General features: G+C 45.8%; 1 protein-coding gene across 2 annotated transcripts in view; it reads left to right on the top strand.

Moving 5' to 3' along the window:
• Positions 1–16,051, top strand: part of LOC137439729 (NADP-dependent malic enzyme) — a 140,830-nt gene that overhangs the window by 73,331 nt on the left and 51,448 nt on the right. For both annotated transcript variants that reach the window (XM_068135769.2, XM_068135770.2), the window contains one exon: positions 6,720–6,829. In XM_068135769.2, coding sequence (XP_067991870.2) covers positions 6,720–6,829 — 110 coding nt within the window. The remainder of the gene's footprint in view (positions 1–6,719; positions 6,830–16,051) is intronic.

Raw genomic sequence — 16,051 nt, 5'->3', positions numbered from 1 at the left:
GCCAAAGGACTTGCAGAGTACTGTGGAAACCTAACTGAGCTTGCAGTGGACATTTTCTACTGGTTCAAAGGCTCTGCTGCTAGATCTGTTGATTTTCAAGACATTCAGCATAAATTGGGTGCTGTTCCAAAAAAGCCTTTGAAGCATGTCGAGTGCAGGTGGTTGACACTGGGACCTGCAGTGGAGCGGCTGATAGAGATCTGGGAATCTCTCAAAGAGTATTTCTTGGTATTTCTTCCAAAGCAGCAGCCAAAGGACATGTTTAAACCCAGGTACAAAAGAATCAAAACAGAACTACAGCGACCGGAAATAAAAGCTCAACTGCATTTCCTGAAGTTCTTGGCAGCAACATTTGCAGAGTTCCTCACCTTCTTCCAGTCAGAGCAACCACTTGTGCACATTCTATATGACAAACTCCATGACCTGCTCAAAAAACTGATCAGAAGAATTATGAAGACTCCTTCAGTTGATGCTGTGAAAGACATCTCAAACCTTGATGTTTCCATTGTTGCAAACCAGCTGGAGAATGAATCCATGGGTGTGGGAGAGGATACCCGACGGTGTATCGCTAAGTTGAAAGTCTCTGAGAGGGAAAGGATGTATCTTGGGATGAGGAAGTGCTACCAGGCAGCCATAGTACACCTACAAAAGAAGCTTCCATTGACAAACAAAATCCTGAAGAATGCCAGATGTCTGCAGCCACAAAACAGGACTGCTGCATGGTCTCTTGAATCAGCCAAGAGCCTGTCCAGACAGCTGAAGAGGAATATTGACAGTGACAGCATTGCAGATGAATGGAAGGTGTACCAAGAGGAAGCCATTCCTACTGACTGGTCCCAGGAAACACAGGAGAATGAAGAAGAAGTCTGCATGAAGAGAGTGGACAGTTACTGGGGAAAAGTGTTGGCTTTAAAAGGCTGTACGGGAAACTGTAAATTCCCCCAAGTGAGACAAATGATAAGGATTGTCCTTGCACTGTCTCACGGAAACAGTGACGTGGAACGCGCGTTCTCAATCAGTGGGAAAAGTGTCACCAAGGAGAGAGTTAGTCTGAGCGAGGCATCAATCAATGGTCTCCGTGCAACAATGGATGGCATGAGATTGTATGGTGACCGGCCCGAAATGGTCCCAGTCACAAAGGGACTCCTCTCGTTAGGACGTTCTGCTCACATGCACTATATGCAGAGACTTGAAGAAGAACGAAAAGCCAAGGAAGATGAACAGAAAGCCAGGGAGAAAACCAGGCAAGAGAAAGAAGAAAGAGAGAGAACAGCTAAGATTGCTGTAGAGAAGGCAGCGGAGCTGTCTCGTAAGAGCGAGGACTTGAAGAAAACAGAGAAATCTCTGGCAGCAAAAGAGTCATCTCAGCAGATGTCACTGACTGTTAGCAACAGTCTGCTTGATCAAGCAAATAAAAAGCTTAAGGTGGCGCTTAAGAAAGGTGACATGACTGAAATTGCAGTAGCTCAGGCCATGCTTGAGTCTGCTCAGAAAAAGATTCAAGAGACACAGACTCGTATGGTGGAAACCAGGGAGGCGCAGAGAAAAGTGGAGAAGAAAAATCAGACTTTGATAGAGTCCATGGTGGCTGCCAAAAAGAAGAAGTCATAGTTTTTGTTGTCGATGTTAAGACGGGTGGGCCCAAGTTCATTGGGGGTGTGTCCATGCCCATACATGTACATGTATTTGCATAAATCTTGCAGCAATAAAGCTACCGATGTTGTTCCAATGCTGAAATCTGTGCTATTACTTCCTAGTTTTTTCCTATTAAACTCCTATTTTTTGTGATCAGAATTCCTATTTTTCCTATTATTTTGTCAATCAAAGTGGCTGGGACCCCTGAAATATGCTAATCCTATGTTTTCTGGGTCAAGGAATCCAATAAAGGCCTCAAAATAGTGCTCAGGATTATAGAAAAGCAACAAACAAAGGTAATTGAAAACCATTGTCTTTATATTTGTGATATAACTGTATTACATAATACATGATATTGCAAGTCCTTTGAAGTTATAGGTTGTTATAGGAAGTTATAGGTAGTATCAGATTGAACTACAAGTCCTATACACAGGATCTACGAGGTCTATACCGTTCAGGAATATGCTTTTACAGATCTTCATCACTGTCCTGAGTGTCATTTTCGCAAAGGTGTCTACGCAAATGTAAACATTAATTTTTGGATTCCTCATGCTCTGAATATTCCAAAAATGTATAGTTTTGCTAATCTACCAAAATTTTGAACGAAAAAACATAGTGAACCTGACTACATGGGAGGATAGCGAGGAGGAAACCACTGCTCTCCAAGAAGACCATTGCCACCCATCAAGTGTGTCAAAGACCATCTCGATGATCCAGAAGGCTATTGGAAGAATGTTCTATGGACAGATGAGTCTAAAGTGGAACTTTTGGTTCACGAGTTATCAAACAGAGTGACCACTATATTCGTCATGGTTGTGTGTCTGTCTGTCCGCACCATAACTACCCGATGATATCATCCGATCTTGATGAAACTTGGGTGGGAGGTTGATATCATGATCTTGTTGTGTCCTGCCTAGAGTGGGCGTATTGCGCCCATTGTGGGCGGAGCAACGCCCAAAAAAGATCTTTTTAGGCCTCAAGTTCAAGCTACATCTTCTCCGAGGGAGTTGGTGGAATCTGACAGGGGTTTCGGTATTTGGTTAGGCCAATGTCACGTGTCTAGCCCCATGGAGCTCGATTTTTCATTTTCGCCCGAAGGTCAAGGTCACAAGGTCACAAAATTTAGAAAAGTCGATTTTTGATGGTTTTATTACATTGTTCGCTTCCTGATAGGGTGAAATGTCGTACATGATCTTATATTATCACATACATCATGAAATACAAGTTTTCCTACAAATTTCAGAATCTTCGACCTTTGACCTTTGAAGGTCACAAAGGTCAAAATTTCAAAGTTGTCGGAATCGAACCGAATATTCGGTATTGTGTAGCTAACTAACCTCATAACTGATTATACATTATTTTCGATCTCATTTCAAGGTCAGTAACCTTTGTTTTGACATTTCCGGGCCTGGCCTGTCCAGGCCTGTTTTGGTTATAGTCCGTCCTTTGTCATTGAATACCACTCGCTCATGAACCATCATCGTCTCCTGACTTGTTTGGCTTAAATGAGAAACGCATGTTTGCCGAAAACGAAACACTGCATTTCAACATAAGAACCTCATCCCAACCGTGAAGCATGGTGGTGGGAGTATCATGGTTTGGGGCTGCTTTGCTGCCTCAGGACCCGGACGACTTGCCATCAATGACGGAACCATGAATTCTGGATTGTACCAGAAAATTCTACGGGTTATTGTCAGGGAATATGTCTGTGAGCTGAAGCTTACCAGAAAGTGAGTCATGTTTATTCGATGTTTCTATCCTCTGTTATCAGTCCTACATAAGCCTGGTGTTTGTTTAATGGTTAAGGTGGCTGGCTTGAGATATTAGAGTCCTGAGTTTGAGCCCCTACATGCTGTTGAATTAACACCAGATGGGTTGACTCAGCCTGTCATCCTTCCGAGGTCGGCGAAATGAGTACCAGATGACTGGTAATGGAGTGGGGTGCATTGCATTAGCGTCACAGCTGCGCCCCCAGAAAATGATGTAGCCAAGCAGACAAAGGCTGCATACGCACCACCGCCAGTCCGAAATGTTCTTTTTAGTGCACGCCCTGTCATGGAGCCCAAGTTTTTGCGGGAAAATGGCCCGAATTCACCTCAGAGGGCTCGGGGGTGAAAGTTCACAGCAGAGTCGTTGTACCCACCAGGCCAAGCAGCACCAATGGTGAGTGAGAGTGCATGGGGGTGAAGCATCGCAAGTGATGTGAAGGCGAGCCCGAGAAGGAAGTGGGTGGAGAACTTTGGGGATGCGATGCCAGAGGCTGTGTTTATTCCAACCTCCAAGAGCGGAAGCCAACCCCACCTGGCTGTTGCTGCGCCCACTGAGCCGGAGTCATGCCCTCCCACCTCACCCCGGCTACTGGACATTTTCCTACACTGAACGACTCTGGGTTTTCCTGCCGATCTGTCTTGTCTGTCCCCAAGCTATGCCTTTCCCCTGTCATTTGACTGAAGGCCGGCCTTAAAGTTAGATATTGTTATGCTGGTGGGGGTAGAGGATGGAATACCATAGTACAGGTAGGGTTGTATAGTATTAGCATGGATCATGGACGCGTAGGATACATTTCAATGTATTAAGTAGGGAAACTGGAGCTTGAGATTGTTTGTGTCTTCACACAGGGGGTGGAGCTATGTTAACTAGGCAGGGATGAAAGTTAGTTTTCCCCAGTCTGTGATTGCTCCCTGTGGTTGTCCCTACGTTTTTACAATTATAAAAAGGCAGGCCCTAAAAACTCACGTTTGTTACAACAATAACAACAATCATCCCCTGCAAGCAGGCAGAGCGATCAGCAAATAAACCACGCCTCCAAACTATCGTAACCAATAGGTCACACTTCGTCATTGGTCGTGGAGACATGGGGTGATTCAACAGAGCTTGGGCGATTGGACGGTGTGACGTTAGGGTGATGTCAGAGACAGATAAGGTTTGAGCTTGGAAGGAAGAAGAAGTCTCCCCCTCTGTTTCTTGGTTTGGTGCTTGCCGAACAAGAAGCTGGCCATTGTTGTTTCAGTTAGGTCGTGGACTTTTGTGCACTTTGGAAGAGAGGGGGCGGAGGAAGAAGAGTGCGTCTCTTGACTCTTTCTCAGTAGTCTCTTGCTGTTGTATGCTCGAGGAAGAAGAATTGCGCACTCTCTCTCTCTCTCGGTCTGGCTTTTGTCTCAGTCGGCTACGGCTGTCTTGTGTGATCGTGAGGAGACCTTTTCGAAGCTCGTGTGGACTTTTGCGGCGTTGGAGGAGGCGTTGGTGGCGGTTTGTGGGGCTCTTGGCACTTCGGACGGAGTGGGGACCTAGAGAGGGCCGGCCGCACGAGCTACCTCACATTCGTGATGACGCGGAGAGCAACTTCGCGCCATCTTGTGCATTTCCCGCGTGGTGATTTCGGTGTTCGACGACCACCAGGCTCCTAAAGACCATTTCTGGAAGCAAAGCTGAGTGCCGGCCGGCTTAAAACATTTTATTTTATCTTTCCTTTTGTCCGCGTTTGAGTCAGCATGGAGGTTCCTCGAAGTAGGATTTATTTTACCTCAACATTCATTTTATCATCTTGCATTTAATTTCATTAAATTCATTATTGTGGCATTTTTCTCAATTGTTGTATGTGTTTATTTGTTTGTGGGTCCGAGAATAAACCCGTGTGGCTTCCGTCCAGGTAAGCAGCACCCCGTTGCCTTCTGTCCCACGCTTGCCATAAAAACCACCACCATAATTTCGGCTACTCGCCTCGGAATAAAGGACCGTTATGGCTATTCGTCACCCAGTGGTTTTAACCGCCAGGCTGACAGGACAATATTTAAGGTTCCTGATCCTTAGTTGGTTTATTGGGTGCGTATGTTCGGTGGAGGGTAACGCATTTATTTAAGAAGTGTAATTGTGCCATTCCTTCCAACACGTTAATACACTTTGTCTCTGAATGAATTCTGTTTGTCCTGGTGGCCTCATCTGGTGGCTTGATTAAATCCCCATTGAGTGATTGGCTAAAGAAAGATTGCCTCACGTGATTTGGGTTGGTCGGCCTAAGATTGACAGCAGTCACGTGATCACCTATCGGCATGACACTCGCCCACTTTGTGGACTCCAATCTGTACGGTAACGCGGTCGTCAGACTCAAATCTAACAGGGAGCCTTTGAAGCGAGTGACTGTCGCGGTGTTTTAACACGACTTGCCGGATTCGTACCGGGCAACCGGAGTGACCTGCTGACCTTTACAATATATGCGTGGTTGATTACCTTTCCGTTGTAATTCTTCAAAGTCAAAACGCCACCATGACAAGTGAACAGAGTTGATGAGGTCCATTTTTGCACATTGCACACCAGCCTGACGTTGACGGATCTTTAGCATTTCCAACATGCCTGTATCGGTAACTAGGCCTATCGGGAGGGCCTGTCATGTGTTTTATTTAAACTTGGCACACAGTTCGGCAGTGCTCATGTATTCGTGCCAAGTGAGATGGCAGTTTACAAACATCCTCGATCCATCGCCAAGTTTTTTGGCTTGGACACTGTCGTGTTCACACAGAGGTCATGAGAAAAGGTCGCTCGGACGCAAGTTGTTGTTGGGGACAAGTATTAGCATTCCTCGTGTCCATGTCAAAATTGTTTGTTGAAATGTGATATATGAAATCCCACCCCAAACTCCCTCCAGTCCTGGACTCTTTATGTACCGTGAACGTATGGCATGTAGATTAGGCCTTGTTGCATACTTTTAAAGTTTTCTTATGATTAACATGCAGATTAGGCATTTCCCCGTTTCTACCATTTGAGGAGCATTTTTGGCAAAGCTCAGGTATGTTCTGCAAAGCTTGTTCCAAACAGGAACACACATTTCTCTGGCCGGACAAGTTCGGTGCAATGTTTGCAAAACTTGGGTTGACGGAAACCAAGTTTGTGGCTTTATTTACACGTGCCTTCTCGGAGGGGAACATATTTTGTCGCGGACAATGTGTTATCGGTTTCCAGGATATGCTGTCCACGTCGTCCCCACCTTCCTCATTTGGTGGATGAGCATAACGGTGAAGACCAATTATGCAAGTTTTATGGACTTTTTATTCTTGCTCTTCTTTTGACGGGTCCGTTTGTTCCTCCAGATATGGGACCACCTGCCTGATCCAGTTTGAAGACTTTGCCAATGCCAACGCCTTCCGACTGCTGAGGAAGTACCGTGACAAATACTGCACGTTCAACGATGACATCCAAGGTATGAGGGGTGCCACAGTTGGCCAAGGTATGACAGGTGTCACCTTTATTTAGATCTCGTCGTGAACACCAATTTACTCTTTGCTTGTGAAGAGAATTGATTTTTGCAACCATTTTGCTTCCTTCGAGTGGGATCTCATTTTCATTTCAAAATGGGTTTTCTAGTTCTTTGTTCTTCGCTTCGTATCCGTCTGGGAAAATCTTCCTGCTCTTTGTCCCACTCGACACTGACCTTGTGCCGTTACATCAGACGCGACCCTGGCTGTTGTTTGCCCACTGTTGCAAGGCTGTCTGCAGTACGAATACTTTGTGGCCTGTGTCACTGTTTCATTACATTGTTTGAGAAGACGTCTACGTTTGTGCGGTTTGACCGAGTTTTGTCTGCATGTCTTGTTGAGGTTTGTGAAACCCAAACTCATGCATGTTTGTTTGGCATAAATTTTGAATGATTGGATTGTTTTACTTTTTCATGTTTGCCAGCATTGTCAGTTTTGAAGGGTTGTGACAAAATATTTACCAAAACTAGAAAGACACTCGGTAGAACGCAAACCTCCGCCAGGCTGAACGGTTTACATTTGTATCCCGCTGATGGGCCGGATCTGGATTCAGACCTCAACCGAAATCGAATCGGCTTGTTCTTGTCACCTAACCAAATTATCCACCTTGTTTTGTCAAAACCAGTCCATAACTTTTTGAACTATCGTGCTATATATCGCTTTTTGGCTGATCTCTTAATGGTGAAGAATCCCCCCCAAAAACTTTTTTTTTTTTTTTACATATCCGGATCTGGATCTTCACCAAATTCTAATCGACTCTTCCTTGTCACACACCCAACCTGTCCACCAAGTTTCGTCCAAATCCATCCATAACTCCTTGAGATATCATGCTCAGAGACAGACAGAAAAACATAATCTCCGACCACCTTCGGGGGCAGAGGTAATGAAGGTCTCTGGCTAGATTCTGTAATCCCAGGTATTTGTGTAGTAGGTGCTATGGAGAGCTCATCAATTGGCAGATATTCTCATCGGACATGCAGGAGAGATCATTGGTGTAGTGTGCAGTTCGAGGAGGTGATCCCGTTTATTGCAGAGTTAAATCCTTCTCCCTTTATCATCCGTCCTGGTTTAAAATCGGAGGGTGTGTAGATGCACACTGGATTCGGTCATAGACAAGACTTTAAATGTGGCATGTGCTGTACTGGTTCCTTGCTTGATGTTTGGCCTTTAAAAGGATAGAGCACGCCCAAACAACCATGGGAAGGCAACGGCAAACCATCCAGTGCAACATTTACCAAGAAACTGCTTCAGCAGTACCAACCTTTTGTAACTAGTGTACGGTGCATCAAGTTAAATTGAGCAGATTTCAGTAGTCCCCCCCCTCCCCCCCCCTTCAGTAGTACCATTTCAGTAGTACCCTTCAGCAGTACCCCCCCCCACCCCCTTCCCACGCCTCCTCCCCCCAAGCCCTCTCCCTCCCACACTTCTCCCTGCTCTCAAATGTTGTGGTTGTGTGCTTCCCCTTCTCTCCCCATCTTGTTTTCCGCTCCCTCTTTTTGTATATTTTGTTTGTCTGGTTGATTTGTTTGTGAAATAAATGTTAGCTCTTTCACGAGCCTCGATTCAGTATACAAAAAAATAAAAATAAAAATGTACTACATTTTCCCTAGGAAAAGGAAAATCACCGCAGGTTGTATGTCCAGTGTTGATTGGATGAGTTTTACAACCTTCATTGACATGATGATCATCGTATCCTTCAACACCTCAGTTGCAAACATTATTAAGCACCTCACCACCTGTTACTGGTTGAACCTGATTATAGCTTTTCCTTCCTTGCATTTTGGAACGTCAAACTTCCTGGAATTTTAGTTTGGAACCTCCTTGCATTTTCGAATCCTTGAATTTTGGAATGCTTCCTTGAATAACAGGGAGAAACTTTGAATACATTTTAACCATGTGTAGGCCTACTCGTATGTCCACTTCCACCTTTTCCATTGAGGCTTTTATTCCTCGTCACTCGCAGATGTTCCTCTGCGTCTTTTTGTTTTGTGAATCTTCAATATTCATAAATATTTTCCGCTGAATTATGTGTGATGACCCTTGGAAATAAAATAATACATGAAATGGGGAGTGGACGGTTGGCATGATGTGTAATGGTCATGTATGATCGAGCGGAACACAATGCATCCGAATGCCTTTCCATAAAGGTGGTGGTGCCTTGCTCGTACCAACGTGCGTCTGTGAGGGAGATCTTGAGTGGCTAACGATTAAAATCTTTCTCCACACGAACACTTCCCGAGCTCCGTACCCGCTGAACTTGTGGCACGAAGGTCATTTGCAGTCGAAGACTCGTTGATGCCGATGCGGTCCGCTTGGCCTTTTGGTTGCCTTGTCCATGCGTACAAAACTACTTATCAGAAACGTTTCACAGATTGCCTTTCGGTAACGATCGTTTCTTCTTCAATGACACTTCATCGTCCTTCCATCCCATTTTTATTTTTCTTTCTTTATTTTATTATTGATGGGAATAGAGCCTGTGATTGACGCTGTGCAGAGGAACAGGTTGAGATGGTTTGGTCATGTGTTGAGGAAGGATGAAAGTGACTGAGAAAAGTGATGGAAATGAATGTAGAAGGAAGTAGAGGACGGGGAAGACCGAGAAAGACTTGGCTAAAGATGGTGGAAGAAGAAATGCGGGCAAGGGGGTTAACAAGGAGAGATGCAGAAAATAGGGCAAAATGGAGAAGATTGTCATGGGGACCGCAAGGCTAACCCCCGCTCTAGCAGGGAAAATGCCTTAAAATGCATGTTGTTGTTGTTTTGTTTTCTTTATTTTATTATTATTATTATTATTATTATTTTTACTTTGCCTTTTGTTCCTTGTCCAGCTTCTGCTGTTCTTGTGTTCCACAGCTTATTCTTGATCACCTGATCTATCTTATTTTGAGAATTGAAAATGAAATCTCAATTCCAACTGGATAACTTTTGACTACCCTTAAGTGACCCTTCCATCCAATACACAAGTTGCGCATTCATGAAAGAGGGACGGGGGCTAGGTTCAACGGATGGTGCAATTGAGAGTATTTTTCCACCTTCAGTATTGCTGGGTTAGAGAGAAGAATGTACAGGCTGTCTGTCTGTCTCATCCCCCTCCCCCCACCCCCCACACTCCCACACCACCACTCCATTTTCTGCTGGTTTTGGAAATGTGAGCCCTGCCCCATATCACGATCTCCTGCATTTATGACTCGCTGCTATTCGATCTGTTACTTCTTTCCCGCTGTGACACTGCCAGCACTTTCGTTTGCTAAATTGGAATAGCTGCCCATTCCCGAAGGTTTGGTTAGTTATCGTTTTGGGGGGGGGGGGGGGGGGGGGGATGCGTCCAATAATGCGTCAAACGAGAAAGGAGAGAATACATTGCTTGTAGACTGTTGGTTATTTCGGATGTCCGAGTTTTTTAATTTCTGACTTTGTGTACATGTTAAAAGTTGCAAAGCAGTGTCAATCATTTTGGGATCTGTGCGGTGCATGTTATTTTGAATCTTCCGGTTTGAAAGGGACTTCCGGTCCCTCGGGCGACGAAGCTTGCTTCGAGCTCTCCATGGCATCGAAGTTTGAGTGTTTTCCCATTCGTGTCTCTGTCGGGTTTCCGCTGGTTGTTTTGTTGTGTGTGTGTTGTTGTGTGTTTCTGTTTAGTTTTGGTTTTATGGTTGTTGCGGATTTGTGTGTGATTGGTCGTTTTTTATTCGCGCGTCGTGCGCGGCCTGGTCTTTCCGGGCTCCCTTCCCCCCGTCGGTGTTTTGTGAGTGGTATTTGTTGGTTTTGTGAGTCTTTCCTTCATGGTATTTGCTTGTTTCTTTGATTTTCTTTTCTCCCCCCTGCCTCTCGCGGGCATTTTACCCTTTGTCCGGCGTTTTTAAAAACAGAACAAACGGATAGACAAAGAATTCTGTATTGATTCCTTCTCTCCTCCCGGACACGTGCTTGTTCGCTCTCCTCCTCGTCTCGACTTGTGCCCCGCCCCCTGTATCTCGTTTTTCTTCCGCCTCTGCTCCTTCTTTCTCAAATCCACGTTCTCACTTGGAGACTTTTCCCAGATTGTTTTTCATGGTTTTCATGGTTCTGTTTGGATATTGTTGGAATATGTTTAAACCGCAGCCGTGATGCTGACGCCGCCCTCCCCCCCCCCCCCCCCCCCCCCCCCCCACAGAATTTCCATGTTTTAAACGTTTCCCAGTGTGTACCCTGGTCAGAATAGGTGCACCGTATCCCTGCGTGTCGTGAGAGACGACTAAGAGGGTTGGCGTCAGGAAGGGCATCCGGCCATAAAAACATTGCCTCAAAAAGAGAACCATGACAATTACAACTACATATGGGCAGGGTACAGCCCGAAGTGGAGATCGGTTTCTGAGGTTTGGGGCATGGAATGTAGGGACAATGACAGGGAGATCAGGAGAAGTGGTGGAAGTATTGGTCAGAAGAAGAGTGGACATATGTTGTGTGCAAGAGACTAGATGGAAGGGAAGTGGTGTGAGAATGGTGAAGGGTAGGCAGGGACAGAAATACAAGTTTGTGTGGCAAGGGTGCCCAGAGGGTGTGAATGGTGTTGGTGTCCTGTTTTCTGAGGAGTTTGTAGACAGTGTGGTGAGTGTGACGAGAGTGAGTGATAGGTTGATGATGGTGAAAATGATGATTGGAAAGCTCTTGGTGAACGTCATCTCGGGATATGCTCCGCAGGTTTTTTTTTTTTTTTTTGTTTTTTTTTGTATACAAGGTCGAGGCTCGTGAAAGAGCGAACATTAATCACACAGAAAGACAAACCGACACATAAAACATATAACAGGGAGCGGTAGACAAGATGGGGAGAGAGGGGGAAGGACACAAACACAACATTTGAGAGCAGGGACCGAGAGACATGGAGACATCGAGAGATCTGAGAGAGGGCGAGGGCTTTGGGGGGGGGGGCGTGGGAAGGGGGCGGTGGGAGAGGTATAAAACATATGGACACTGCCAGGACTTCCAGGAAAGAAGTTGGAATTTCAAACAAGGTGGATCTGGGGTGAATTAGCGGGGGTAGAAAAGATCAAGGTTTTGGATGGTTTTGATGATCTAGGTTGGTCGAAGCGATGAAGAGAAGGACAAGTTCTGGTGTGCGATAGAGAAACTGATGGAAAACGTGAAAGATGAGGAAGTTGTTGTGGTGGGAGGAGACCTGAATGGACATGTGGGAAGGAGTATGGACGGTTATGAGGGAGTTCATGGGGGTTATGGATATGGTGTGAGAAATGGAGAAGGTGAAAGGATTTTGGAGTTTGCTGATGGAGCTGATTTGTTGATTTGTAATACTCAGTTCCAGAAAGAGGATAATAAGCTTGATACATACACGTCAGGTGGGTCGGCGACAACCGTTGGCTACCTGATGGTGCGTAGGCGAGATAGGGGGCACCTCCGGGACACAAAGGTGATCCCGGGTGGAGGAGGCTGTTTCACAGCACCACTTGGTTGTCTGCGACATAAGGGTGAAAGATGCGAGGAGAGCTCGGCGGGTGAAGTACCAACCGAGAATGAAGGTGTGGAGGTTGAAAGAGGTGACAGTAAGGGAGGCATTAAAAGAGAGGCTGAGTAGGGTAGAGGATGATGTGGTTGAGCTTGAAAGTGGTTGGATGTCAATGAAAGCGGGTCTGTTGGGAGCCGTTGGTGAGGTATGTGGATGGACAAAAGGACCACCGAGGCACTCGGAAACATGGTGGTGGGATGATGAAGTTGGAAAGAGGATTGACGAGAAGAGGAAGAAGTTCAGGGAGTGGCAGAAGGCAAAGGGTACGGGAGGAGAAACAGCAGAGCATGAAAGTTATAAGGCAGCCAGGAAGGCTGCAAAGAAAGAGGTAGCAAAGGCGCAGGAGACATGTAGGAAAATGTTCGGAGAACGCTAGGATTCAGAAGAGGGTCAGAAAGCAGTATTCAGAATTGCAAAGCACATAGCGAAAGAGAGGTGTGATGTGATGGGGGTGAGTTGCTTGAAGGATGAAGTGGGACAAATCGTTGTCGACCCAGATGGAATTAAAGGAAGATGGAAAAGATGTATGGAAATGCTGTTGAATACAGAGAATGAATGGGATGGCAACATAGAGAGTAACCCAGTTTTAGGACCGGCAGAGAAGATAACTGAGAAGGAAGTTGAGGAAGCGATAAAAGCAATAAAAAAAAAATTAAAAAAACTACCTTTAGAGGCCATTTTTCCCCGCAAGCGGGGGTTGGCCTTTTTCGGGAACTGTGGTTGTTGTTGTTTTTCGGTCCCCTTTTTGAAGCAATGTTTTACGGCCGGATGCCCTTCCTGACGCCATCCCTTTTTGCCGCCTTTAACGACAAGCAGGGAATTACCAGTGAGCTGGTACTCAATTTGCCGACCTCGGAAGGATGACAGGCTGAGTCAACCCCCCTGGCGTTAATTCAGCGATTGACCGGGATTCGAACCCAGGATCCTAGGATCCTAAGCCGGCACCCTAGCCGCTAGCCCAACACCAGGGACTCGATAAAAGCAATGAAGAGTAGAAAAGCGGGAGGGCCGACGGGAGTTGTGGGAGATATGTTGAAGGCAGCAGGAAGTTGGGGTGTGAAGAGAATGACAGAGATCTGTAATCTGGTGGTGAAAGAAGGCCGCATTCCAGTGGATTGGGAACCGAGTACCCTCGTCCCTCTATACAAGGGAAAGGTGACCCTCTGGAGTGTGGCTCGTATCGAGCGATAAAGTTATTGGAGCATGGAATGAAGGTATTGGAAAGGGTGTTGGAGAGGAGGATAAGGAAGAAAGTGAAGATCGACGAAATGCAGTTTGGATTTATGCCAGGAAGAGGAACGACAGACACGCTTTTCATTGTGAGGCAGTTGCAGGAGAAGGACATGGAGAAGAGGAAGAAGTTGTTTTTTGGGTTTGTTGATCTGGAGAAAGCATTCGATAGGGTTCCACGCAAAGTATTGACATGGGCATTGAGGAAGTTAGGAGTGGAGGAATGGCTGATCAGAGTAGTGATGGCAATGTACAAAAGAGCGCACACAGCTGTAAGGACGAAGGACGGGAACAGTGGTGAGTTTGAGGTGAAGGTGGGAGTGCATCAGGGGTCGGTAGTACTAAGTCCACTACTATTTGTAGCTGTGATGGAGGTGCTGGCTCAGAACGTAAAGGAGGGTTTACCGTGGGAGTTGTTGTATGCAGATGATCTGGTGTTGATTGCGGAAAGTATGGATGGACTGAAGGAAAAGATGAACAAGTGGAAGGAATGTATGGAGACAAAAGGTCTGAAGGTGAATATCGGAAAGACGAAGGTGATGGCAAGTGGTAAAGCATGTGGTTAGGTGGAAAGAACTGGGAAGTGGCTGTGTGCTGTGTGCAGGAAGGGTGTCGGAGTGAACTCCATTCAATGTACAATGTGCGCTGAGTGGGTTCATCAAAAATGTAGTGGTCTGAGAGGGTCATTTACCAGTGTGGCAGCTACATTCAAATGTAAGGTGTGCACAGAGGGAGCTGCAGATGGAGGAAATGTTGAGTTGGATCTTGGAGACGGCGTGAAGCTGGAAGGTGTGAAAACATTTTGCTACCTCGGAGACATGCTGAATGGAGAAGGTGGATCAGACTCGGCAACGGTTGCTCGAGTGAGATGTGCATGGAAGAAGTTTCGGGAACTGAGTGGCGTGCTGATGAGGAGGAGAGTGTCGCTGAAGCTGAAGGGAAAGGTGTATGCTGCATGTGTGAGAAGTGTTAGGATTTATGGGAGCGAGACATGGGTAATGAACGTACAGCAGCAACAAAGGGTGGAAATGCGAATGGTTCGATGGATGTGCGGAGTATCGTTGAGAGAGAGGAAGACAAATGATGAATTGCGAAAGATGATGGGAATATTGCCTGTAATTGATGCTGTGAAGAGGAACAGGTTGAGATGGTTTGGTCATGTGTTGAGGAAGGATGAAAGTGACTGGTTGAGAAGAGTGATGGAAATTAATGTAGAAGGAAGTAGAGGACGGGGAAGACCGAGAAAGACTTGGCTAAAGATGGTGGAAGAAGAAATGCGGGCAAGGGGGTTAACAAGGAGAGATGCAGAAAATAGGGCAAAATGGAGAAGATTGTCATGGGGACAGCAAGGCTAACCCCCGCTCTCGCAGGGAAAATGGCCTTAAAATGCATGTTGTTGTTGTTGTTGTACAGTGCGTTCAGTGTTTGAGATTTTGGAACATCATTCAAAAGCCTTGGGATTGTTAAAATGTTTCTTATCTGTAGTTTTCATGGATGAAATTGCTGTTTGTTGAATGATTTGTTTCACCCACCAGGTTTTACCTTTCCCTGCATACTCGCGGCCCTCACTTGCCTCCTTACACGATGACCCTTGGGATGGTTTTATGAAAAGGGAACCGATGTGGCGGTGGTGCCACTGTGTTTATTCAACGGAAGGATCAAAGCTTGGCCTGCTTTACCCCTACCCTTTTCGGACGTTGCCAGTTGGCATGAGAGCGTGTTCCAGCCAGGCTGGTATTGGTCTGTGACTTCGCATTGCTCAGTCTTTGCCAAACCAGTGCCTTTTCCTCAAAAGGTGAAGAACAAACCTTTAAATGTGCTGTTTTGGATTCCGCACAGGTTTGACTTTTTGAGAACACAGGCGTAGTTGTTGTTGTGGAATTTGTTGTTGTCTGTTGTAATCAATTCCCCTTTTCTTTATTATTCTTCAATGTTTTTTTCATAATCCTGGGTTTAGAATTATTTGGATGTTTGGAGTAACGTTGCAAACGTTTTATTTGCATTAAAAAATAATTATAGGAGTTGAAAAATTTGAACTGGGTTTTAGGCGAGAGCCGGTCTCTGGCCTTCTCCATAGTAAATATGCAAAGTCAGGAGGCGTAAATGGAGTGTCGGTGAAAAGGGAGATCAGGAAAACCTGCGAAGATGGGAAAGTTTGGGAGGAGGAAAAGGTAGTGTGTGATATATCGGTGCGGGGTAACAGAGCCATGTCGGGTGATGAACTGGATAATCCTGCCATTTTACTGGACCTCGTATGTCGATGGCATGTAAAGCATCACACATCTCTCCGTTCTTTTGTTTTGCAGAGCACATTATGCAGTTTTCTTGTGTTTTGGTGCACAATAACATGGCATTGTCCATGCACTATGTGCCCGTGGCAGCTAGCCAGCGTACTGAAAGCCTTTCCTCAGGAACTCTGTTACCTCGTGCTGAGCAG

This window comes from Myxine glutinosa, chromosome 14 (assembly GCF_964187855.1).
Source record: "Myxine glutinosa chromosome 14, kmMyxGlut1.1, whole genome shotgun sequence".
NCBI classification, from domain to species: Eukaryota; Metazoa; Chordata; class Myxini; order Myxiniformes; family Myxinidae; genus Myxine; species Myxine glutinosa.
The sequence above is the reverse complement of the archived record's forward strand: the minus strand, read 5'-3'. Positions and strand labels throughout refer to the sequence as shown.